The 25606-nt window shown below is 40.1% G+C and overlaps 2 protein-coding genes across 2 annotated transcripts; both read left to right on the top strand.

The window, feature by feature from the left end:
- The first annotated feature begins 1047 nt into the window (after positions 1–1047).
- Positions 1048–8806, top strand: LOC116320891. The gene is made up of 5 exons (XM_039604160.1): positions 1048–1087; positions 2193–2525; positions 4500–4598; positions 7811–7851; positions 8289–8806. The coding sequence occupies exons 1-5, from the start codon at positions 1048–1050 to the stop codon at positions 8430–8432; spliced, it is 657 nt and encodes a 218-aa protein (XP_039460094.1). The 3' UTR covers positions 8433–8806.
- Positions 8807–12835: 4029 nt separating this feature from the next.
- LOC116320838 lies at positions 12836–19615 on the top strand. Its single transcript, XM_031740563.2, has 7 exons — positions 12836–12937; positions 13833–14168; positions 14386–14550; positions 15647–15745; positions 16127–16164; positions 16247–16402; positions 16982–19615. The coding sequence occupies exons 1-7, from the start codon at positions 12898–12900 to the stop codon at positions 17156–17158; spliced, it is 1011 nt and encodes a 336-aa protein (XP_031596423.1). The 5' UTR covers positions 12836–12897; the 3' UTR covers positions 17159–19615.
- Positions 19616–25606: the final 5991 nt, after the last annotated feature.

The raw sequence follows: 25606 nt of genomic DNA, 5'->3' as shown, positions 1-25606 counted from the left end.
GTGAGGTGATTCAAACAGCAACATCAGTTACAATATGTTTCCTCAGTACACTTTAAAATCAAGTGGGTTGTACGAGCCATTTATAAATAAGGGCGTTATGTCTCAAACAAGTGACAATTTTCTTACAGAAAAGATGAACAAAAATGTGCATTTGAACTTTACAAAGCACAGGCTACATAGCTCACTTCTCCTTAATGCACGTTCACTTTCTATATCTTAAATACTCTAAAATACAACTTCTGCTTCTACCCTGAAACTCAAACTTTACAACAGGTCATGGCCGCAAAGTATTCTGTAATTCATTCCCTCATGAAACACCACATTTTTTGACCTGTTCTACTTTTTCTTATTTTCTGTCAGACGCACATTCTTACAATACTCACATTCAATATGGCCAACTGAGAACCTACCTGATTATTTTTGCTGACCATGTCCATCCCTTGATGATCATAATGTACCTTCTGATGGTTCCTTAAAGTAAATAAGGTGCTGTGTCATGAAACTCAAATGACTTCTAACTTGTTTACTGAAGATGAAAGTGAGTTAACTGTACTCAGACGATCTTCACGATCACCCAATCTCAGTACAATTGAGTAATAAAGTGGCAAGTGAGTGAATAGATTTTTGTTTGAAATTTTCTATTTTGATGGCTCGACACTGAGGAACTTCCTCTCGGTCAGTGTCAAAGCTTTTTTAGTAGTCGGGTTGCTTTTAGATGATGCAGTGTTTTCGGTTTCACATGAAACTGGACTACAGCCAGACAGCTAAATTAATATTAATTTGATCAAGTCTGAAAAGTCTGCTTTGTTAGACGCAGGACAGACTACCAGAAACTAAAAGAATCAACTTCTGAAGGACAATTTAAAAGCAACCCATAATTAAATGGACACTTAATCTTTGACTCTGCAGTAGAAAAAGAAACTATCAAAGCAGAGGAGTGTGAATTTGAAGGAGGGACCACGACGATAAGAGAAGTTAGAAGTTCCCTGTTTCCAAACAGAGAAGGAAGAGAAGCAGCATTAAACATTAAGCTGTCAGAACCTCGAGATGAAACTCTGCCACATTTTCTTCTGCTCCATTTTCCTCTGTAAGTAAATTCTTCTTATTTCTTATTTATAAAGATGTTTGCAGGTTTTGCGCTACATCAGAAAGAGTGCTGAAAGCAGAAGCAGAGGTTGTCTGTGAGTGAATGTCCACAGCTGGATGAATCATTATTGAACCGCGGTCACGACATCCACACTTAAAAATAAAGTTTGTGCACCTTCAGCGTTTTGTACGCTACAATATGGGCTCGCTATTCATGGTGCCTTTAGATGCACCTTGTAAACTCAGCAATCTATACTCCCGAACACAAGAATATTTAAAAGGCTGGTTCACTTTAATTTTGCTTTCTTGGGATAAACATATCTGTAATCACTTTGTTGTTCTTTTTGATGCACTGTTTTATATAATTCAGGCTAACATCATGACTATAAGGAAGCTTTTGAACATTTTTTATGTCAAAACAAGTTCAATTTTTCATCAGCAAATTCTACAAAATGTATTTATCTATTATCTCATTTCTTTATCTGTGGATTTTCAAATACCTCACTACACACAAGTCAGTGGGATAATATTGTGATTTTGATGCAGCAGTAACAGAATTACAGTATGCTTTGTTGGAATGAAGACATACTCCACCACTTCGAGTTTTCCAGGTCACTTCTGGCTTTCAGTAAAGAATAAAAGGTCCTGGTCTTGGCCAGTAAGCCACGTTTCTGTGAAAGCTAAACTGCAGCAATCTAACTGTGGGTAATAACTGGCAAAAGACAACAACGTTATTTGTGCCTTTTTACTAAGTTCAGGAGGAACAGCACAGCTTAAATGTTAACAGACTGAAAACTGAATATTAAGCGACTATTTCAAAAACCTCAAAGCAGATCAAGATCTTATCACAAACAAATAAAAGGTCAGTTTCTAAACTTTTAACTCTGAGCTGAGCTGTTCTTCGGCAGATGCCTCGTGTCGATGTCAGGAAGAAGCAGGATGATTTTAGTTCAAATGAAAAATACAAAGAGTGAATTTAAATGATCTACTTTAAAATGTTGCGCTCAATTACAGTGAAAAATCATCTGTATTAGTTTAATAAAATATCGTCAAACTGCAGTGTTTACAGGAAGTTGGTAATAATTGATTGTTCATATTTTCTACAGACCTGCAGGATGGAAACACTGGACTTAATGATGAAAGTCCCGTCTATGAAGGAGTGGAAGGAGGAAACATCACAGTTACATGCAAATTTTATATCCCCGGAAGTAAGACATTGTTCTGCAAAGACCAATGTAAAAAAGGAAACATTCTCATTGAAACACCTGATTACACAGCTCAGAGCGGCAGATACAGCATTGAATATGAAAAAGATAATTTCTTAACTCCTATTGTGCATGTGAGCATCACACAGCTGAGCAACTCGGATTCAGGACGGTACAGCTGCAGACTGGACACAAGTTTTGAACCATGTGATTTTCAGCTTGTCATCACAGGAGGTGAGTAAAAAAAAATCTTATTCATATACCTGAAGATATGAACTTCTCACTGACCACAGTTACATATCTTTTAAATAACGTACATGTGTCATATTCACACTACAAGTTTAGTTCAATGACTTGTGCTGTAAACACACATTAGCCCTTATTACTTACATACAGACAGAAAACCTACAGAAAACATGATTATTATTATTCTGATTGTTTCCTCATTCACAGCTTCAAACACTTCAACACCTCATCAGCCTTTTTCAGTATCAACATTTCTTCTGTCGGCCTCCACACCAGAAGCAGTCTGATTTATTCCTGCACTATAAGTAGAAACAGCCACAGTGTAGAAATACACAGTTTTCATATAAGTAAAAAAAAACAATAAAAGCAAAAAGGTGTTGACATTAAACTAGAGTTAAAGTACAACAGGTGAAATTAATCTGAACTTATAAAAAAAGTGAAGTCATCAAATAAATGTAGTGCTGTAAAGGGCGTCAGTGTCACTACATGAGGTCTTGATGTCAGACAAAGATGTGATCAGTCAATATTTGACTTCAATGGTTTCTCAGATTTCTTCCTATGACTTTATATAAGCATCAGTGTAACAGTCACACAGGAAAGTTGCATGTAGGTTAGTTTTTATTGAATATTTTAAGCAGAATGATGAGGCGTTGAAGTCTTATCCGAAAGCATTACAGCAGATACACATGACAAAAACAATTTTTTTTAAATCACCCACTTCAGATGTTATCAGTTCATGCTATGTCATGTTTTGGTGAATCTCCATGACTTCAATAAAAGAACAAAAATAAATTAAACTTTGAATATGTATGTGTTCAACTTTATTCATAAAATGTATTTATTACATATTTTGATTGTAACAGTTAAATTTGTTCTGTTAATCAGTTTTTCTGATTTTCTTCATGAAGATGAGGCTCATCCAATCCAAATCTTCTGAACTTGCTCTGTCATAATGTTCAGAATCTGTGTGCATGCTTAGTAAGATGTAGCTTATGGGAAAAAAGTCTTTTTTTTTTTTTCAAAGTTTGTGTAAAGTTGCAGAACATTTGAATCTGATGAACTGGATGAGACCACAGATTCTATTCACCGAGTTTTTAATGTCCCAGTGACCATGGAAATGAAAGTGATGGTTCTCTCCTAGTTTGTTTAGATTGGTGGGGATTTAAAATAATTACCTAGATTTGACTCAAGCTGCTGAGCTAAAAGTCTGTCTTCCAGAGGTACTTTGACTGAAGCTCATCTCATGGCAAAACATGAAAAACTGAGAAAAAGCTGTTTGTGTGCACAGAAAACTGCCCTCTGTTTTCATTACAGTCATGTGACTTCAATAATAGCATTTCCACAGGAAGAATAATTCGAGTCCACAAACTTGAAATAATAGATTAAATAAAATTAACATTTCAGGATCTTCTGTGAGACTGTGCTGCAGTTTATGTTTTAAAAATGATTTCCTGTGGTGCATGTCTGTTTCCTAAGAGCCGACTGTTAACCTACACAGATCATGCTTTATGTTCACCCACTCTTCACATTTCCAAGACAAGTCCAGCAGCACAGAATGATTCAAGACACTGAGCAGCAGTTTATTTAGTTGACAAATGATCCATACCCAGAACAACAACTATTCCCTCACAAAGAGAAACAAGTTACAATTCTCCAACAAGAGCGAAGCTCAAAACCAACAGACAAAAGAAAAAAGCCTTCAGCACAACAATGAGCCTCTCACTTCTACCAGTCTGCAGTGAGTGTATGATCAGTGTGTACAATTTACTGTTTACAAAGACTGTTCACAAGTAGGTCACAGGTAACAGCAAGGAGAGGGGAGAGGTGTCCGTCCATCCAGTGGTTCAATCCAAAAACACCAACCCCACTGAATTTACCAGTCACCACACTTCATCTGTCTTTTTCTGAGAAACTTGTGAAAAGCAGTATTTGAAGTTTTGTTTCTGTGTGTCTGTCATCCAGGTTTGTCCTTGGAGCTGGTTATACGTTTATCTGTGGTGGTGGTTCTGCTGCCTGTTGTTCTGCTGCTCATCTACAAAATCACGGCCGAGGGCTCTAACGGTGAGTTACCTTCAAACATTATTTAAAACCTTTACGATTAGTTAATTTACAACAGAGTTATTGTACTTTTGTATTTTGATGGCTTGTAGTAGTAATATACCTACATACATATATATATATATATATATATATATATATATATATATATATACCTTTTTGCCCCCCCTTCCCTTTTCCCCACCACTTCCCCTTTCCCTATATACCTATACTTTTTTTTGCCAGTACTTCAAAGAAAGCTTTCAGTCTCGAGGTTAACTGAGATTCAGTGCATATATCCCACCCATTAAGAGTGCACATGCAGAGGCCATGTCTTCCAGGTCATGCAGAACACCCTAGATGGTTATACCTACATCGGCTGGAGGAGTGCTGGCATCAGCTCTTTTGATGGTGAAGATAGCAAGGGTGATTTGTTCCAGCTCCTTCTGAACAGCTGTAGCTGTAGCTTAGACACAAAAACATAGAAAAATGGCATCCAGTTTAAAAAAAAAAAAAAAAAAAGAGCCAAAGCTACCCTTTAATGAAGTAAACACAATATTAGGAACATGCACCCCAGTGCGCTACTATTTTAGACTACAGATTCAACAATAAATATAAATAGTTTGGGTATACAAGAAGATTCCCCAAAACATTTAAACAGGTTCCATGCAAATTACAACAACAACACTACAACATTAGTTATTCAAAATTTGGTTTAATACAGATAAAAAACTAAACTAAAATTACCAACCAATTATTCTTTGAAGAGGATGCTTGGGTCTTCATTCGCGTAAAAAGGTACTGCCCTCCCTCCCCTTTTCAATAGTTTCCTTCTGTAGAGAGTGGCAGAGATACAGGAAGAGAAAACAGAAATACTTTAGGATGACACAAACTCACATTATATGCAAAATGATGACATATTTACTGCAGAGACAGACATGTACACAAGACCAACTAATCATCACATGGACATGAATAGTTAACCTGTTGGGCAGGGTTTCCACCACATTATATATGTCCATAATGGAGGTAAAGACAAACTAATACATCATCTGTTTTGCATTCAAAAACTGATCTTTCACATAAAAACATTCACTTATGGTTTAACCCAAAATTGAGGGATCAGATTTTACTTCTGTTTAGGTAATTTTAATTTTCCACAGTTTTGAGTACCAAACTTTGTCTTGCTTAATAGAAATGTAAGTACACTGTGCAGCTACCACACACTAGCTGTTTAATTTGAAAGTGATCTTATTAGGCATAATATTTTGCTACCAACAGAATAACGCACCTTTGTGGCAGAGGCCAAAATTGGTCTAATTTTCTTCCCTGCAGCGCCTCCTTTTTTCTTGAAGACTTTTATGAGCTGGTCAGTGTATTGGTCAAGTTGTGCAAAAAGCCTTGGAACAAGTGCAGCAGTAGTAATCCTCACAAATTCTGCTTCCACCTGAAAACATGTCAACAAACACAACATACGTTACTGTAAATATATATACTATATGTACACATATACATACTTTATAACAAAAACTAATGTAGAGAGACCTCATTAAGCTATAATTTTAACACAAACATTTACACAAAATGCTAATGGAGCCATTACAGCTTTTATTGTTATTTATCAAGTTCCAAAAAATACTGATCTGAAAAGAATTTCATACCTCAGGCCCTTGAACTGCAACCTTTACAATGGTTCAGATCTGGAGAAGAAATAACAGGGGCATGGGATGGGTCACTAAAGAAAAATTAACTTATAACAGTTCCTATACCACATACAAGCTCAGCAGTACCACATACACCACATCAGTATAGGAGGGAGCAGGTAAAGGCAGGATCTGAAATTTATACAGTAAAACAAGAAATTCATTACTTAATTTCAAGAAGCAAATTATTGATTGAATTACAACTAAATAAAATACTACTCAGAAGAAAAGCAAGAGATTGACACTGCCATGTGCTAACTTTCTATAGAAGCAATTATCACCAGGTCTGTCGACTTCCATTGTCTGCCCACTCATATGTCCTGAATAATTTTATTTAAAAAATTAAGTGTGATTTAACAAACTGTAATTTATAACTATGTAGATATGTATAACTCCGCTAGGAAACATGCTGTATTTATAGACCATTTTTACATAATACAGATTACTGACAGAGCATAACAATGGTGTCACAGTGGCTTTCGCCCTCGACTTTTTGGATTTTAAATGTCACTTTATGCTATCCTTGCTATCCTATTCGATATTTATGAAAATGAAATGAAATGAAAAAATAACCCTGTTGAACCCCGTTAGCTAATCCCTTAATAAAACAAAAAACAATAAAAATGTTTCTTACACAGTCCACAAAATAAGCACGTTAAGCATGTCCAGGACCCAGTAAAACTAATGTAGAACAAGCGCACGCAAACGATATAACATGTCTTGTAAGACAAACGCAAAATATAACCATGCTCGACATGTAGATACTACACAACATAGTCAAAGAAAAAACTGGTCTTACCTCTCAAAGAAACAGCAGCTTGGCGCCAAAACAACGTTTTTGAGTTAAATTTTGCGCATGAGCAGGCCCAAGCTGTGAAACCTTATTGTTCTTCGCGGCTTCATTACAACTGTTTTTGCATTACTGCCACCTTGTGGATATACAAAGTATATCGATTCTAATTGAGTTAAATGTTATGCCATCAAGTAACACATTAGTATTATGTACAGAGAATAATAGACACAATTACCTAGACTTGATTAGAAAAACATATGTTAACTTAACAACATATATTTTAAGTAAAATGAAAATAAATAATTAATATACACTGAACAATCCACCTCATTCATTTTTTTGAGTGTGTCTGAGGCAAGATTTAGGAAAAGTAGTACAGGTATTACAATAAAAACTGTGTTAGCGACACACCTTTGATAGACCTGCCAGGGTGTACCCCGACTCTTGCCCTGTGACAGCTGAGATAGGCTTCAGCATCCCCACAACCCTGATAAGTAGAAGTGGATCTGATTTAAATAAATTACATTTTATTTTTATTCTTTCACATCAATTTTTTAAATGTATTTTAACTGTAATAACCTTTATTCAAAATATTTCTCTCAGCACTGATTGGTTGCTGACATTCTCAGTGTATCACAGGACAGGCACACACACTGGACACACAACACTACAAAATCTATTACACACGTTCAGAATAAGTGAGTAAAGCTAATGAAACTTATTACCTGTCGTTTCTACAGGTTTGAACTGCAGGAGACACTCAGCATATGACCACACTGAGGTGACTTATCTCTGTTTGTTTTCTCTCTATGTCATCTTTTAAAAATCTGTATGAGGCTGGAAAGAAAAACAAACAAACTGAGATTTCATGGTTAAAAAAAAAGTTCAGGATTCTGAATGTAAATTGGTAAATGCTGACCTAAAATGTTAAAACAATATTTCATTTCAGTTTCAATCATATGATTCATTTTCATTTAAATCTGCACTAGTCTCTGTTTTATATTAAAAGATGCAAGCGGCACTAAAATGAACCAAAATAAAGTTCAAAATCTACTTTTTCACTTCTCTGTGTACTATAAATAGAACACACAGCTTCTGTTTCCATCCTGACACTAAGAACCTGCTGCGCATCATCATCTTGTGCTTTAATATGTGATTGCTGTCATTGTGTTTCTGTCTTTTCTCCTCAGTTCAGTCAATTTATTTTTATTTTCCCAGATTGGTCTCAGTGAAATCGATCGTCCAGTCTCCTCATGTGAAGACTCGACCTACCAAAGTCTCAATACAGCGAGCAGAGATCACGACCAAACCTACTCTACACTCAGACACAATAACCAGTTTTCAGACATGAACTCCTGTTAAGCTGAATGACTGCATGAACAGTCATTTTTCCTTCTGAAGGAAAAATTACTTTTTAAACCAAGTTACCAGGGTCAGTGATGAAGATTTGATCATCAAAGAGCTGTAAAAGCAGGAATGAGATTATGGACCTCTTAGAATCCACAAGTCAATCTCATCAATGTCACCTTCTCCCATTGCTTCATCCTTTTCAACCCAGTATCACGACCAAACATGTAATAGACGCGTTGCTCCACCATGTACATGTCACACTTTGCTCCTTTCAAAACTGAAATGCACACGCATGCAGAAGTTGCAGTAACAGCAGAGGGAGATTTTACTTCAAGCCAACATGAAAACAATTACAGAAAAGCCTTTAAACAGAAGTTATCAACACACACACACACACACACACACACACACATATATATATATAACACCCATCTCGCCCCTGCGGGCGGTTTATCCTTCAAGCTCGGGTCCTCTACCAGAGGCCTGGGAGCTTGAGGGTCCTGTGCAGTATCTTAGCTGTTCCCAGGACTGCGCTCTTCTGGACAGAGATCTCCGATGTTGTTCCCGGGATCTGCTGGAGCCACTCGCCTAGCTTGGGAGTCACCGCACCTAGTGCTCCGATTACCACGGGGACCACCGTTACCTTCACCCTCCACATCTTCTCGAGCTCTTCTCTGAGCCCTTGGTATTTCTCCAGCTTCGTGTTCCTTCTTCCTGATATTGCTGTCATTCGAACCGCTACATCGATCACTACAGCCGTCTTCTTCTGTTTGTCTACCACCACTATGTCCGGTTGGTTAGCTACCACCATTTTGTCTGTCTGTATCTGGAAGTCCCACAGGATCTTAGCTCGGTCATTCTCCTTCACCCTTGGGGGCATCTCCCATTTTGACCTCGGGACTTCCAGGTTATACTCGGCACAGATGTTCCTGTACACTATGCCGGCCACTTGGTTATGGCGCTCCATGTATGCCTTGCCTGCTAGCATCTTGCACTCTGCTGTTATGTGCTGGATTGTCTCTGGGGCATCTTTACACAGCCTGCACCTGGGGTCTTGCCTGGTGTTATAGACCCCAGCCTCTATGGATCTTGTACTCAGAGCTTGTTCTTGTGCTGCCATGATTAGTGCCTCTGTGCTGTCTTTCAGTCCAGCTTTGTCCAGCCACTGGTAGGATTTCTGGATATCAGCCACCTCCTCTATCTGCCAGTGGTACATATATATATATATATATATATATATATATATATATATATATATATATATATATATATATATATATATATATATATATATATATATATACATACATACATACACACACACACACACACATATATATATATATATATATATATATATATCCATAGGTCCCTCATCCTATTCATGTAACCCCCTTCCGCCAGGGTTACCTCAGGCAGCAGAAACCCAAGAAAGAGGAGGGAGACGAGGAACCATCATGGAAGGACAGGCCCCTGCACGGTATGTACCACCGGCAGATAGAGGAGGTGGCTGATATCCAGAAATCCTACCAGTGGCTGGACAAAGCTGGACTGAAAGACAGCACAGAGGCACTAATCATGGCAGCACAAGAACAAGCTCTGAGTACAAGATCCATAGAGGCTGGGGTCTATCACACCAGGCAAGACCCCAGGTGCAGGCTGTGTAAAGATGCCCTGAGACAATCCAGCACATAACAGCAGGGTGCAAGATGCTAGCAGGCAAGGCATACATGGAGCGCCATAACCAAGTGGCCAGCATAGTGTACAGGAACATCTGTGCCGAGTATAACCTGGAAGTCCCGAGGTCAAAATGGGAGATGCCCCAAGGGTGATGGAGAATGACCGAGCTAAGATCCTGTGGGACTTCCAAATACAGACGGACAAAATGGTGGTGGCTAACCAACCGGACATAGTGGTGGTAGGCAAACAGGAGAAGACGGCCGTAGTGATCGATGTAGCAGTTCCGAATGACAGCAATATCAGGAAGAAGGAACGCGAGAAGCTGGAGAAATACCAAGGGCTCAGAGAAGAGCTCGAGAGGATGTGGAGGGTGAAGGTAACGGTGGTCCCTGTGGTAATCGGAGCACTAGGTGCGGTGACTACCAAGCTAGGCGAGTGGCTCCAGCAGATCCAGGGAACAACATCGGAGATCTCTGTCCAGAAGAGCGCAGTCCTGGGAACAGCTAAGATACTGCATGAGGACCTCAAGCTCCCAGGCCTCTGGTAGAAGACCTGAGCTTGAAGGATAAACCCACCGCAGGGGCGTAGATGGGTGTTTTTTATATATATATATATATATATATATATATATATACACACACACACACACACACATATATATATATATATATATATATATATATATATATGTGTGTGTGTGTGTGTGTGTGTGTGTGTGTGGTTCCCAAAGTGGGGAATGTACCACATTGCATGGGGGGAGCGGTATGAATTTTGAAAAAAAGAAAGAAAGAATGGTTGGACACTGTTAGTATAATAGACAGGTTTTTTGACAGACCTCCCACACAAATGCAAAGCAGAAGCATCACCAAATATGATTCCAAACCAACTTCCTTCCAAGCCAAACACTAACATATGATGAAGCATATCTTGCCTTTGGCTTCACCTGCACAAAGGCTGTCAATCCAATGGTAGGTGTCCCTGGCAGAATTTGCTTCCCCTGCGTCAGTAGTAGATGCTGGGCTCTCCAAATCACGGACAAACAGTATTCCACATTCTTCATTTTTAGTTCACAAACACTATAACGACTAACTACTCCAGAAACTTTGGAGGTTTTAGCTCTTTATACAGTAAAGTTACAGGAGGATATAAATAATTATCAGGCAAAATGTCCTTCGTTTGTTAGAATAATCCCACATGAGAACAATAAATATATCATTTTCTGCTGTAACCCTCAAATTGAATGGTAATGTAACGACACTCATTTTTTCCTTTTTCATAAAACTAAAACATACTTCCACGTCTAACAGTCTGTAATGGAGGCAAAGTAAACTGGATCCTCACTCCGTGTTGAGCGAATGCTCGCGACACAGGGGGAATAAATTTTGTCGGTGATACCTACCTTGGCACAACACTGACCCTGCCACAATTTGTTCCCCCGGTTCAAATCATGGACAAACAGTATCCCACAGTTGGTTATGTGTTTAAACCCATTTTGCACAGAGAGACATTTTTTGAAGAATGTATTGACAGCAGCGTTGATTGTAAAACAATGAGGGGCCTAGCAAAAAAAGTTGGGGAACCACTGTTTTAGCCACAGTGTAAATGAATGATGTACATGGATGTGCAGTCTGCCCAAGTCACCTATTAGAAGGTCTGTTTTTTAATTAAAATAAAAGTAATTTCGAAGTTTCTAAACTACTTGGAATCACCCGTCTCATTCTTTGTTTAAAAGATGTTGTCATGACACATTTGCGTGTTAGGACGACTGTGGACCCAAATGCAGGACTCAGCAGAAAGACTTAAACTCAAAACACAGCGTTATTAGCTAGTAAATGGCAAACTTAACAACACATACAGCTGAGTAAAACAGGAGTAAACAGACTGAAAACTAACACTGACAGAGAGAAGGGAGAACACACAACATGAGGAGAGGTCACAACAATTGACTGAAGGAAACTAAAGGCTTAAATACACACGAGGTGATCGGGGAGATGAAACTCACGGGAACACAGGTGAACTAAATCTGACTACCAAGACAGAGGATGCAAAACTGAATGTACGGGCAGGAGACAGGGGACTAACAAAATAAAACAGGAAGGAACACACTGAGACTGAGACATGGCATTTGGACTGGGGATAAACAGACATGGAGACATGACAGACTGGGGACACAAAAGGATGAAACACAGCGATGAAGATGGGAACAGGGAAAAACCACAGCCAGACAGACCTGAACACAACTGGGGAGACCAGAGGTAAAACAACACAGAGACATAAGACAGGGACGAAACTAACAGACTGGACACAAAAGGACAAGAAATCAAGAAATATAAATAACAATCTCATAGACAACAGAGTGAAACATAATCAGGAATTAAAAGCTAAATTAACGTATAACTTTAAAAAGACACATAATTACATAATTTTGTCTGTGGCAGGTGAGTGACCACAGTTTTGTATTAAACAGTTTATATTTTGACAGGAAGCCCCTCAGTGTTGAGCTTTCAGTGTCACTGCTCCTTTAGTAGGTGAGTTGCAGATGGATTCACACGATGAAACTGCAGCCAGTTAAATAAGATTAGTTAACTTCAAACACTCTGTTTTGGAAGACAAAAAAAGGTTACAAGAAAATGTAAAACTAAACCATAAATAAATGGACAAAAAAAAACCCTGTGAAAACAGAGGAGTGTGGGTTTGAGGGAGGGACCACAACAAGAAGCGAAAGTTAGAAGTTCCTGGTTTGCAAACAGAGAAGAAAGAGAAGCAGCATTAAGCATTACACCGTCAGAACCTCGAGATGAAACTCTGTCACATTTTCTTCTGCTCCATCTTCCTCTGTGAGTAAATTCTTTTTCTTATTTCTTATTTATAAAGATGTTTGCAGGTTTTGCGCTACATCAGAAATAGTGCTGAAAGCAGAAGCAGAGGTTCTCTGTCAATCGGTGTACATCACTGTTCTCACGGAGCAGATATCCCCGACAGAATTTGTTTCCCTTACGTCGGAGCATTCGGTGTGGACGGAGAGCGGATCCAATTGACTCCGCCTCCATTACATTACCGTTTAGTTTGTGGGTTACAGGAGAAAATGATGCATTTATGGTTCTCATGGTTCTCTCATGATTTCAATAAACCAAGAACATTTTGACTGATAATTATTTGTATCCTTCTCTCACTGTATAAAGAGCTAAAACCTCCAAAATTTCAGAAATAATATGTCATTATTAGAGGTGTTTGTCAACCGAAAGCCCAGTGCGCGCTCCCGACGCAAATTCTGTCGGGGATACCTACCTTGACTCGTCACCTGGTTAGCAGCTGCTTTCAGACCGACAGCAGCTCGTTTGTGTTCAGAGTGCTGCTTCCTTCTTTTCCAAACCACCAAACCACATTTAGAGCTTGTAAGGAAACAACCTTATCATTAAGTTCAGGAGGAACAGCACAGCTCAAAGCAGATCAAGATCTTATCACAAACAAATAAGAGGTCAGTTTTCAAACTTTTAACTGAGCTGTTCTTGAGCAGATGGCATCGATGTCAGGAAGAACCGGGATGGTTTTTGTTCAAATGAAAAATACAAAGAGCGTGAATTTAAATAAATTTAAATTAAATTTAAATTAAATGTTGTGCTCAGTAACACAGAATAATCTTCTGTTTCAGTTTAATTTAATGAAATATTTTATCATCAAATGTAGTGTTTACAGGAAGTTTGTAAGAATTGATGTTTATATTTTCTACAGACCTGCAGGATGGAAACACTGGACTTGCCAACGCTGAAACTCTCGTCTATGAAGGAGTGGAAGGAGGAAACATCACAGTTGAATGTAAATTTGTGATCCTTGGAAGAAAGACATTGTTCTGCAAAGACAAATGTGAAAAAGGAAACGTTCTCATTGAAACAGCTGGTTACACAGCTCAGAGCGGCAGATACAGCATTAAATATGAAAAAAATTATTTCTCAAAGGATATTGTGTATGTGAGCATCACACAGCTGAACAAGTCTGATGCAGGATTGTACAGCTGCAAACTGGACACAAGTTTACAACCATGTGATTTTCAGCTTGTCATCACAGGAGGTAAATAAAAACATCATATTCATGTCTTTGAAGATTTGAACTTTTCACTGATTACAGTTGCATTTCTTTCCAATTACCTACATGTGTCATATTTACACTACAAGTTTAGTTTCATGAGTTGTGCTCTAAACACACATTAACCCGTATTACTGACATGCAGACAGAAAACCTGCTCCAAACAGCATTGTTATTATGCTGATTGTTTCCTTGTTCACAGCTTCAAACATTTCAACACCAAATCAGCCTTTTTCAGTATCAACATTTCTCCTGTCGGCCTCCACAACAACAACAACACAGCATTTGAACTTCAGTTCAAGAAGCTTCACACCATCATCAGCCTCCTCTGAAGTCTCCAGACAGTCTCAAACCGCTGCAGGTTCAGGTACATTGTATTTGTGTGGATGTGAGTGTGGATCCATCGTTGTGTTTATCCCAAAATAAAAACCTCATTCATGTCTATGAAAGTCACATCAGCAGGTGTGGAAGAAGCGGTGTGATTTATTCCTAAAAGTATAAATAGAAACAGCCACAGTGTAGAAATACACAACTCTGTTAGAAGTAAAAGAGAAAAGTATTTAAATTAAAATAGATTTAAAGTATCAAAAGTGAAATTTCCAGAGTTAGAATAGAATAGAATAGAATAGAATAGAATAGAATAGAATAATCCTTTAATTGTCCCACAAGGGGAAATTTGGTTGTATCAGCAGCAAAAAAAACCACACATATACAAAAAGAACAGGACACAGAACAGAAACACATTTTTTACATATTTACATCATGGACAATAGTTACCAAAGCAGAGTTCAGTACAGTTGTTAAAATTAGAGTAGAGATAGTGTGCAAACAGAGCAGGATACTCAAAGATATTTACATAGTTAAGAATATTTAGAATAATTAGAAAAGTGCAGATTATGTATTGTACCTGAGTTGCTTCATGATGAGGTATATTATTTTTGTTTTTTTAAACATTATTATTATTATTCCATCTTATTGTACCCTCATTATAGTTTGAACCAAATTTGTATCATTCCTTTTTGAGTATGTTTTGTAAGATTAAGCTAAATAAGTGAAATTATAAAATAAATGTACTGCAGTAAATATCAGACAGAGGAGGCCATTTATGTGAAAAGACCATCTCTGAATCGAGGAGGGGGCCTAAGTGTGCATCTTTCACCATCTTACAGTGCTGTGATTGCAGCGATTCCCCAACTCTCTGTGAATGGTACTCATGGTCATTGACAATTTGCATATTAATGATCAAGGAACTGACCCCACATTGTTCATTCAGTGGTCTTTCACATAATGTTGGACTCACATAACTTTAATATTTACTTCATTAAAATAATTTTATTCAAAAGGAGTATCTCTGGCTTTGTCTGTGGTCAGCTGTATGAGTGAAACTTTATTGTTAAAATGTATTTATTGCATATCACATATTTAGAGTGTAACAGTAAAAAATCTGTTCTATTACGTTGCAGGTAAGCTGCTTCATGTGATTCTGATTCTGGTCGCTATGATCACCATCTTATCAGCAGCTTTGCTGATTTTCTACAAGCACAGGAAGAATAAACCAAAAGGTGAGCCTGTAGTAAACAAATTCATCTCTTCAGTCCACAACATGACCGGGATGCACGTTCATTTCCTAGAGATTAACCCTAAACTTAATGTTAAGCCAAACCTTTACAATAAAATTGTGTAATATTTATTATTCAGACTTTTTTTTAACTGCACATTGTGTTAAAGCACGTATGCTTTAATAATAAAAGTAACAGGAAAATCTGAAAGGGACAGAAAGCACTGTGACACGGTCATTGGTTGCAGTTTACTTCAAATCAATCATTGTTTAATGCTTTCAGTTCTTTTTCCTCATACTGTTCAGTTCTTGGGTTCTGTTACTGTGTGACTTAATGTGACTTAAATACAGGTGTTTAATTTTTGCATGTTTGCATGTTTTTCAGGACCTCCTGTGAAAACTGAACATGCTGACATCACACAGGTGGGTTTTAGGAGTTATGAGTGACCTGAGCTTCATAACTACTTGATTAGGGTCAATCAGCCAGTTTTTTCTCTTTCTTCAGGCCAACGGGCTTTATGGAAACATCACAGAGGATGAAACTCAGAACAGTGTAACTCCTGTACGGGTGTTTTCAGTTTATGACTACCCCGAAGGCTCGCAACCAGATGGAGTTGAAAAACAACAGCTCTACAGCCTCGTCACCGGTCCTCAGAACACGGTAAATAAAATCATTGTTTGATTTTAAACTCTGACGTCAGAAACAATGATCGGTGCAGCATTTTGGGCAGTAAACTAATTCACTAGTTGTCTGGATGAATCTCTTATACTCTCTCTCATATTATAGTGGTTTACTGTTTGCAAAAAGTTGCTGGTTTGATTCCAGGCAGAAACAGAAACTGCTTCAGGAAGAGCAGCAGATGTAAAACTCTAAATCAAACCATGCAGAGCTGCCAGCTGTGGTGAAACCTTGTGACAAATCAGCAGCAGAAATGACCAATGACAGTTAAAACAGAGCAGTGATGAATCTTTTGTTAAAACAGCAGAGTTGTAGCTCACAGGCCGTAGCTTGTGCTGGTATCAATTTCTTTAGCATAAGTAAAATGGATTTCTATTTTTAATCACTCCTACTTTATCAACAAGATGAGGTTAAGCTTTTTTTTAAGAGTTCACAAAATTAGTCTATTTTTTAACCTACATGTACAAAAAATTATCTTCCTTCTGTGAGTAGCTCTAAATGTTCATGTAATTACAAATTCATTTTAAGATTCTGAAGCTTGATGTCACCATTTTATTTCAGGCTACAGATGACATGAATGATGCTGATTACACTGAAGTGGATTTTTCCCACATTCCTTCCTCCAACAGCGCCCCCTGTGGTAATATATGTGATACTGTCTACTGTATACCTGAGGTTTATGCCAATCACACCAACGTTGGTTCACCTCCTCTGTACTCTACTGTAGAAATACATTAGTTCTAATGCTGTGGATGGCACCTCAGTAGTCAGCAGGTGAACATAATTAGCCTTGGATAAATGCTATTTTTTTATGATAGTTACTCATAGTTTAGCTTTAAAAATAACTATTTTGCTTTTTTTTCAAACTGTAGTATTTCATAATTATGTTATTGTCATAATTCATAGACAATTACATAAAATCATAATGAAATAAACTGCAGCATCCCATAACTGTCTAACTGTCTGTTGGATGGTTAGGCATTGCATTTAGCCTTTTAGTTTTCAGCAGCCTGTTTGGAGCAGCTGTGCAGAGTGATAGATTGACCAGCAAGCAGGCTGTTCATGGAGGGAAGCTGCTAAATTTAGTTAGCAACCAACCAGGTGGCGAATTTCACATGTAATTTTAACTGGTTAGATTTTAACCTAACCAAGTAGTCCTATTTTTCTGAAAGCAAACAAAACTAAAACTGACAACTGAAATAATATGAAAGATTTCAGCACTTTGGCCGACACTTGATGTCTTTTAAATGTGCTATACAAATAAAGCTGACTTGACTTGACTTGAAAACAAATTATTAAGCTTTGGAAAGCTTGAAAAGTTCTAAAGATGCTTACTAATAGCATTAATCTCACTGCAAAGTGAATTTCTTTACCAGCATAGCTAACTAGTGCTAGCTAGCATTAGCCAGTAGGCTACCATTCCAGCCACCTTTTTGTTCAAATATGGCCACTTGTGTTTACCAAAAATAGAATAATGCATTATTAAAGACCTCAAAAAGCTGGTCCAAGTTTCACAGTGGTTATGTCCATCTTTGAGTCCATAACAGAGCGACAGCAGCTACATTAATGGAAAATATAACCTGTGGAAATGAACCAGTAAATTATAAATGTTTTGGTTCAACTTTTTATTTAAAAAATACTCTCTGTGAAGTTTTCTCTCTGTTACTCGATAATCCAGAAATGTTTGCCAACAGTCTATGTTGAGAGGGATTTTCTAACAACTTTACTGAATGCAGTGTGATATGAAACTAAGTCCAGCTCATTTCCTCCAATCTCTTCAGTCAAAGATCATTTTATTGCAGGTTCACACAAAAAATTGACGGATGAATTTAAATGTCATGTTATGTGGTGTTTTTCCACATGTATCCCGTGTATGGACACATGCCAGTGATGGATGTCTCTTATAATAGCAGCAGTAGTTCTGAGAAGATCTCTTTGTATCCTCCTGACCTTTAAGACCTTTAATACAAAATGAAATGAGAGCTGGTTGGAATGAATTTCTACAAACTGTTTAATAGATATTGATCACAAATATAAGGTTCCAACAGTGTAACCATAAAGCTTCTTATTTATGTCATTTTACACTGAAAATCATGAATGTACTGAATTTACTATATTAATTTAACAAATGTTAATTTGTTCACTTAAAAACTATGTTATTATTATATGCATTTAAGCTATTGCATTTACATATATATGTATATATTTTTATATCTGTTATTTATGTTTCACTGTGCTCAGCATTACAGTATTTTTTAGGATGCAGTAAACTGTAAAACAATAATACTGTTTAAATAACTGAACTGTAATAAATCAACTTTGTCTTGTGATCTGAGGTCGACAGAGATTGAAGTCCCCCCTTTACCGCCTCTGATGATCAGGAAACTGTTTCCTGATCATAAAGCATTTCTATTCTTAATCAAAGATAAATCAAAATGTAAGTTTGATCAATACATAAATGAGAAATGCAGTTTGAGTTGTAGAAATTAGTGTTATAATATCTGAGAACTGTGTCACCAACTCTTAAAAAAAGCATTAAGTATTGTCATTGTTAAACACAGAAGCATGATTTATATGTGGTTTTACTGATATGTGGTTTTACTGATAGTAACACAGTCAGATAGAGAGAGGGGATAAGGTGTGGGTGGACCTCGGATAATTAAATGTCAGCACCTTGATTGGATGGCTAAAATGTGAAGATGTGACGTCCAGTGAAGGAAGGGGGAGAAAGGGTGAGCAGGTATAAAAGTGGGATGAAGAAGAGATTCTGAGTTCTTCCCTTTTGTCTTCTGTGAGATGAGCAGTTCAGATGATTGGATCTAAGAGGTTCACAGTTCAAATTCCAGCAGCGATGCTCGAGGGGGAACTGCAGTCCTGTAAATGTGCAAAATTGGTTTTATATTTTTTGGCTTTTCATCTGCTCATTTTTGCCTATTTAGTTAATTCAGAACAATTTAAATTTACATTATACTTCCACTGAATGCCGAGCGGCTTTGTGATTATTATCAACTCAGAACATGAGGATAAGTGCATCTTCAGATCCAGGTGTGCTCATCCTTTCTCCATCCTCTCTTCACCAAAGATAAGAGCACAATCAGCATTAGCTCAGGTGTATTAAGTGAGTAGTAAGATAGTAAAAATCATCAATTAAACTATTAGATTTCTTTTTTGTTCTTGCTAAATTTCTTGAATAAACTTTCCTGCAATTAAAGTCTAAATTGTGGACATTCACTTTCTAACCTTTTATGAAAGAGTAAAGGTAGAAGTTTGAGTATTATTCTTTATTAGCTCACACAGCTCTTACAGGTTACCAGGTCAAGACTTTTTAATCGGAGAACAGAACCAGACTGCCTGTATAGAAGTTTTTTGTGGCCATATTCGGCAGTTGGCACCCGACGTGCTGAGTCATTGAACCCAAGACCCTGAAAGGTCGATAGTTGGCACCTGGACAGTCTTGGAAGCTGAATCTGTGACCCTGAAGATCTACATTTGGTTTAGAGAAGAACGTTTTGGACATTGACGATCTTCCTGGGCTCTAACTGATTAACCCATAAAGCTCATACTCAAGAGACGTGTTTTGTTTTTAGTGAAAAAAAACATGAAGATCGGCAGGTTAAACATTCTAGATCTATGCAGTAACTATCATCACAGTAAATATTAGAAATAAAAGACTAAATACAACATGTGACAGGTTTAAAGAAATAATGAGACACTGCAGGTAAACAGAGAGAGGATGAGGAGGATGAAGGTCAACTTATGCTGCACAGAGTCAATATCACACAGAAGATGATTTGTGAAGCCCGTGTGTTGTTTCTACTCTCAAGCCGAGTGTTATTTTCACTTTGCTGAAGTGTTTGAACATTTTTCTGACTCCCTCAGTTCTGCTGTTTGCTGCAAAGCTTTACTTCCTTTCATGTAGATACAGTTTAAATATATGACTCTGCTGAGAAGTGTCTCAGTACAAATTGTTCCTTCTTCACCAAGAACAAGAAAAGAAATTTCCCTCTGAAGCTATAACAGGAAGTTTTCTTTTTTTAATTTATGCACAGACATCACATAAAATACATCTATAAAGAGCAGGACAATGTTTTATTGCTTTATCTGCAAGTTATGAAATTTTTTGCCAATCAAAATGTCGACAGTTTATTAGTGCAGTCAGTCAAAGTGAACATCAGGTCCATTACATGGTACATGGTGCTGTAGGTATAGCCCAGACTGACAGGTACAGTAATTTATGATGTAAAATAAATGTAGGATGGCCGGTGTCCTGCAGGTTTTTAGATCCCTAGGTCAACACACCTGAATCAAATGATTAGTTCATTTCCAGGCATCTGGAGAACTACAAGACATGTTGAGGCATTTGGGACATTTACCCATTTAAATCTATCTCTCTCTCTCTCTATATATATATATATACTACTCAAGTACTAGTTTAAATCCTGTATATCGTGCAGAAACAGCTGAGCTCAGTGAGTATGAAGCGTTTCTGCAGCCTCCTGTCATTGAAGGCTATAAAAATAATATACCCACAAGAAATACTCTGCTATAAATCTTCCACTGCTGTGCTGACATCAGACTTTACCACAGTGGCAAAAACCCTGTTTGAGCCTCAGTTTGGTGAAATATCTGTCACTTTGTGATACAGTGAAAACAAAAACATTGAGTGAAATGTGTTTCTAACGTAGGTCATAAGCCAAAACTTTCAGGAGCTGTGATGTTAATAGTGCAGAAAAAGAAAAGAGGAAGTCCGTAGCCACAGCGAGTTTCTTCTGTTAACGTGGGAAATGCGTTTGCGCTTTGTCTAAATGAGATAGTCATGCTTTAGTGCCCAGAAATGAGTCATCACTGGGGTGTGCGAAGTGTTAAAAGTTGAAATGATGACTATTATAGAAGTGTAACTAAAGACAGTATTTTTGTGGTTTAATAATGCAGTCTATAAAGTATCAGAAGCTATTAAAGTCCTGTGTTTAACACCAAATAGCCAAATATTGATATTCATTCTATAAACTGCAGTGTTAGAGCTTCATTTCTGTTCCTGTTATTAACCAGGTCAGTCTGGTCTGTGGTTTGCAGCTTAAGAACAGGCAGAGTTTCCTTTGTAAAAACAGAAAAACTGTCTTCCTTTCTGCGACGACCCTAAAGGGAAAAGAGTGTGTAATTAAAACGACTGCAATAAAACAGGGCTGCATTCCTCAGGGTGAGACGATATTTAACTGCAGAGCATTACATTGTCTTGGGACACAGTGTTGATGTTTCTTAAAGAAGCAAACTAACTGCAGAAGGAAATTAATTTAACTGGATGTCACTGCAGCAGAGACAATCACATCAGTGTGTCTCATCTGCTTTAGAGGGCTCCGTGTACTAACAATAAACCCCATCACAGCTTTGTTCAAGAGGATCTCTGCTCTCTCTGAACAGCATGAAATGAGGGCAGAGAATTCAAAATACAGAAAACGGGTTTGAGCACGATACCTGATGTGACGGGCGAGGCCAATTTTACCACAGTGTGGTGTTTGACTTCCTGTTTCTTTATGTCACCGCTGATCAGCTAATATGAGCTGAAACCAACACCAATAATGTAACATCTGTCTGCTGAGTGACTATTGTTCAAGGTTCAAGGTTCAAGGTTCTTTATTTGTCACATGCATAGTTATACAAGTATAACACACAGTGAAATGTATCCTGACATGCTCCTCGACATGCGCAAAAACATGGGGGGGGGTAGAGGAATAACATTATAAATATATATATATGTATATATAGTATATACATTGGGTGAATGTGCAGTAGAAGCAGCAAGCAGGTGAATTCTGTACATTAATATGAATAGACATCTGACTATTTTACAGAATGGACTGTCACGGTCCGTGGTCCTGTGTCTGTGGAATGTGCGGATAGCCACACCCTCCGGGCTAGGCCATTCTCGGCACACCTGCTCTCCATCGCTGTGATTACAGGAGAAGCTACTTCACCCGGCGCTGACGGATGCTCCATGCCAGTCCGTAATCACATCACAAGTGGTTTCGATTCGGCGTTCAGCGTCTGTCACCTGCCTGTCCTCCTGCTCGACTAGATCTCTCAGTACATCACCTGGCTCTTCCACTAGCTCCACAGGACTTCCTGCACACGGACTGCCACTCTACCCTCCCGAGCTCCCACGGTCCCGCTCTATCCCTCCCACGGTCCCGATTCCGGCTTCCTCGTGTCGTTTCCTCCCGGGTTTTTCAGTTCCTCGTTTGCTCTCTAGGTTTCCGGGTCGCCTTCGTTATTGTAATAAAGTGCCTTTTCTGTTAGCGCTGAGTCTGCACTTGGATCCTTTTGTGCACACGCGCCGTGGCGCATGACAGTACGGACTGGCCAGAATGGATCCAGCAGACCCAGTACGTTCTGCTGTTAATAAGCAGGGTGCCATGCTAGGCCGACACGATCAATTACTTCAATCACTTCAGGACCAGTACCAAGAGCTCAGTGAGAAACAGGGAGAGATACGCACTAGAGACAACCCGACCCGCGTACCGCTGCGTGATCGTCACCGCCGCGGAACCCTTCCACGGCGACTTGGACCAGTGTGGGGGTTCTTTTCAGTGTACCCTTTTTTAGTAGCGCTCACCTCGCCTTCCCCACTGACGCGGCCAAAATTTCTCACTATGTGGGGCTGCTGCGGGGGAGAGCGTTGGCATGGGCTGAAGCCTATCTAACCTCTAACCCGATACAGCGCTGCGACTTCGATGACTTCCTCGACGAATTCAAAGCGACCTTCTCTCCGCCGGTTTGCGAGGATGACGCCGCTCAACAGCTACTGGCGCTCCGCCAGGGCCGGCGTAGCGTGGCGGAGTACCTAGTGGAGTTCCGTACCGTGGCAGCCGCAGTTGGCTGGCCCGATTCGCCCCACGGGAATATTCCTGCGCTCTCTGAACGACCAGATGAAAGATCAGCTCGCGTTCCACGAGGCAGCCAAATCGTTCGAGGATCTGGTGTCGCTCGCCCGCAGAATCGATAAGCGTCTGCGGGAGAGGGAGGCCGAACGGCGATCCAAGCCACCGAAACCCGTATTGCACCCAGACCTGCGCGTGTCACCGTCCCTGTTTAGTCCTCCAGCGCCGTGCGCCGCCCACCGCCGCCCCTCCGCCGGAGCCGATGCAGATCGGGCGCCTCGGCTCGCCAGAGGAGAGGGAACGCCGTTTTCGGGCCGGGGACTGCTTGTACTGCGGGAAGCCGGGACACCGCATCGCCAGCTGCCCGGTTCGCCCAAACGGACCAGCTCACCGGTAGGTTCGGGGATACGGGTGAGCCACACTTTGAATTATGTGAGACCCCGCTTGGTTTTGTCTGTTGCCATAGTAACCAATAAAAAGACTGTTACGTGCACTGCATTAGTGGATTCTGGGGCGGAACAAAATCTCATAGACGAGCAGCTGGCTAAAGAGCTGGACCTGCCACTCACTCTGTTGGAACCGCCCCTCCCTGCGTCAGCACTGAATAAACAAGTGTTTGCTTACATCACCCATCGGACAGCGCCTGTCATGTTGGTCACTTCCGGGAACCATAACGAGTCACTTTCGTTTCTCACTTTCCCGTCTCCAGACACACCACTCATTTTAGGTTACCCGTGGCTACAGAGACATAATCCCCACATTGACTGGGCAGGGGGCAAGATCGCCGGTTGGAGCGTGTTCTGCCTGGCTAATTGCTTGAGATCGGCAGTTCCCGCTCCACCAGCCAACCCGAACCCACTAGTGGCACAAGCACTGGACCTTTCCTCCGTCCCACCCGAGTACCATGACCTACAGGAAGTGTTTAATAAGGCCAAGGCTAGCTCTCTGCCACCTCACCGCCCCTATGACTGTGCCATTGACCTATTGCCTGGGGTCCCGCTGCCGTCCAGCAGGTTATACAACCTGTCTCGCCCGGAAAGGGAGTCAATGGAAAACTACATTCGAGAATCACTCGCGGCCGGTATCATTCGACCCTCTTCCTCCCCGGTAGCGGCGGGCTTCTTCTTTGTGGGAAAAAAGGACGGTTCGTTGCGACCTTGCATTGATTACAGGGGCTTAAATGACATCACCGTAAAGAATAAATACCCCCTTCCGCTGCTTAACTCTGTTTTTGAACCCCTCCGGGAAGCCACCGTTTTCACAAAACTAGACCTACGAAACGCGTACCATCTGGTCCGAATAAGGAAGGGGGACGAGTGGAACACCGCTTTTAACACACCACTGGGCCACTTTGAGTATTTGGTTATGCCATTCGGCTTAACGAATGCCCCCGCAGTTTTTCAGACTTTAGTGAACGACGTGCTGCGAGACTTCCTGAATGTGTTTGTGTTTGTTTACTTGGATGACATCCTCATTTTTTCCAGGACCATGGAGGAGCACCGCGTTCACGTCCGGAGTGTCCTGCGACGGTTGTTAGAGAACAGACTGTTTGTCAAAGCAGAGAAATGCGAATTCCACACATCGTCAGTTTCCTTCCTGGGCTATGTCCTGGCAGGGGGAAAGGTGAAGACGGACCCGGCTAAAATCACGGCGGTTCTGGAGTGGCCAGTCCCAGATTCGCGGAAGCAGCTACAACGCTTTCTCGGGTTCGTGAACTTCTACCGCCGTTTTATCCGTAACTACAGCCAGGTCGCCGCGCCCCTCACACGCCTCACTTCTTCCAAGGTGCCTTTCACCTGGACCCCGGAGGCCCACACGGCGTTCGCTAAGTTAAAAGAACTGTTCACTACGGCACCCGTTCTGCGTCACCCCGACACCACCCTACAATTTATCGTTGAGGTGGACGCATCCGACACCGGGGTGGGGGCTGTTCTCTCACAGCGGTCTGGGCCTCAAGGCAAGCTCCAGCCGTGTGCCTATTTCTCTCGTCGGCTCTCTCCAGCTGAAAGAAACTATGACGTAGGCGATAGGGAGCTTTTGGCCATAAAACTCGCGCTGGAGGAGTGGCGCCACTGGCTGGAGGGGGCCGAGCAACCTTTTCTCATATGGACGGACCATAGGAACCTGATCTATCTGAGAACCGCTAAGAGACTAAACTCCCGACAAGCCCGCTGGTCTTTGTTTTTTACCCGCTTTAATTTCACTGTCTCCTATCGCCCAGGTTCACGGAACGTCAAGCCAGACACGCTCTCCCGTCAGTATTCTCCGGACACGGACGTCTCGTCACCAACCACCATTCTACCCCCCGCCT

Source organism: Oreochromis aureus, linkage group 20 (assembly GCF_013358895.1).
Source record: "Oreochromis aureus strain Israel breed Guangdong linkage group 20, ZZ_aureus, whole genome shotgun sequence".
In the NCBI taxonomy this organism is placed as follows: domain Eukaryota; kingdom Metazoa; phylum Chordata; class Actinopteri; order Cichliformes; family Cichlidae; genus Oreochromis; species Oreochromis aureus.
Note: the sequence above shows the minus strand (reverse complement) of the source record. Positions and strands in the feature narration are given on the sequence as shown.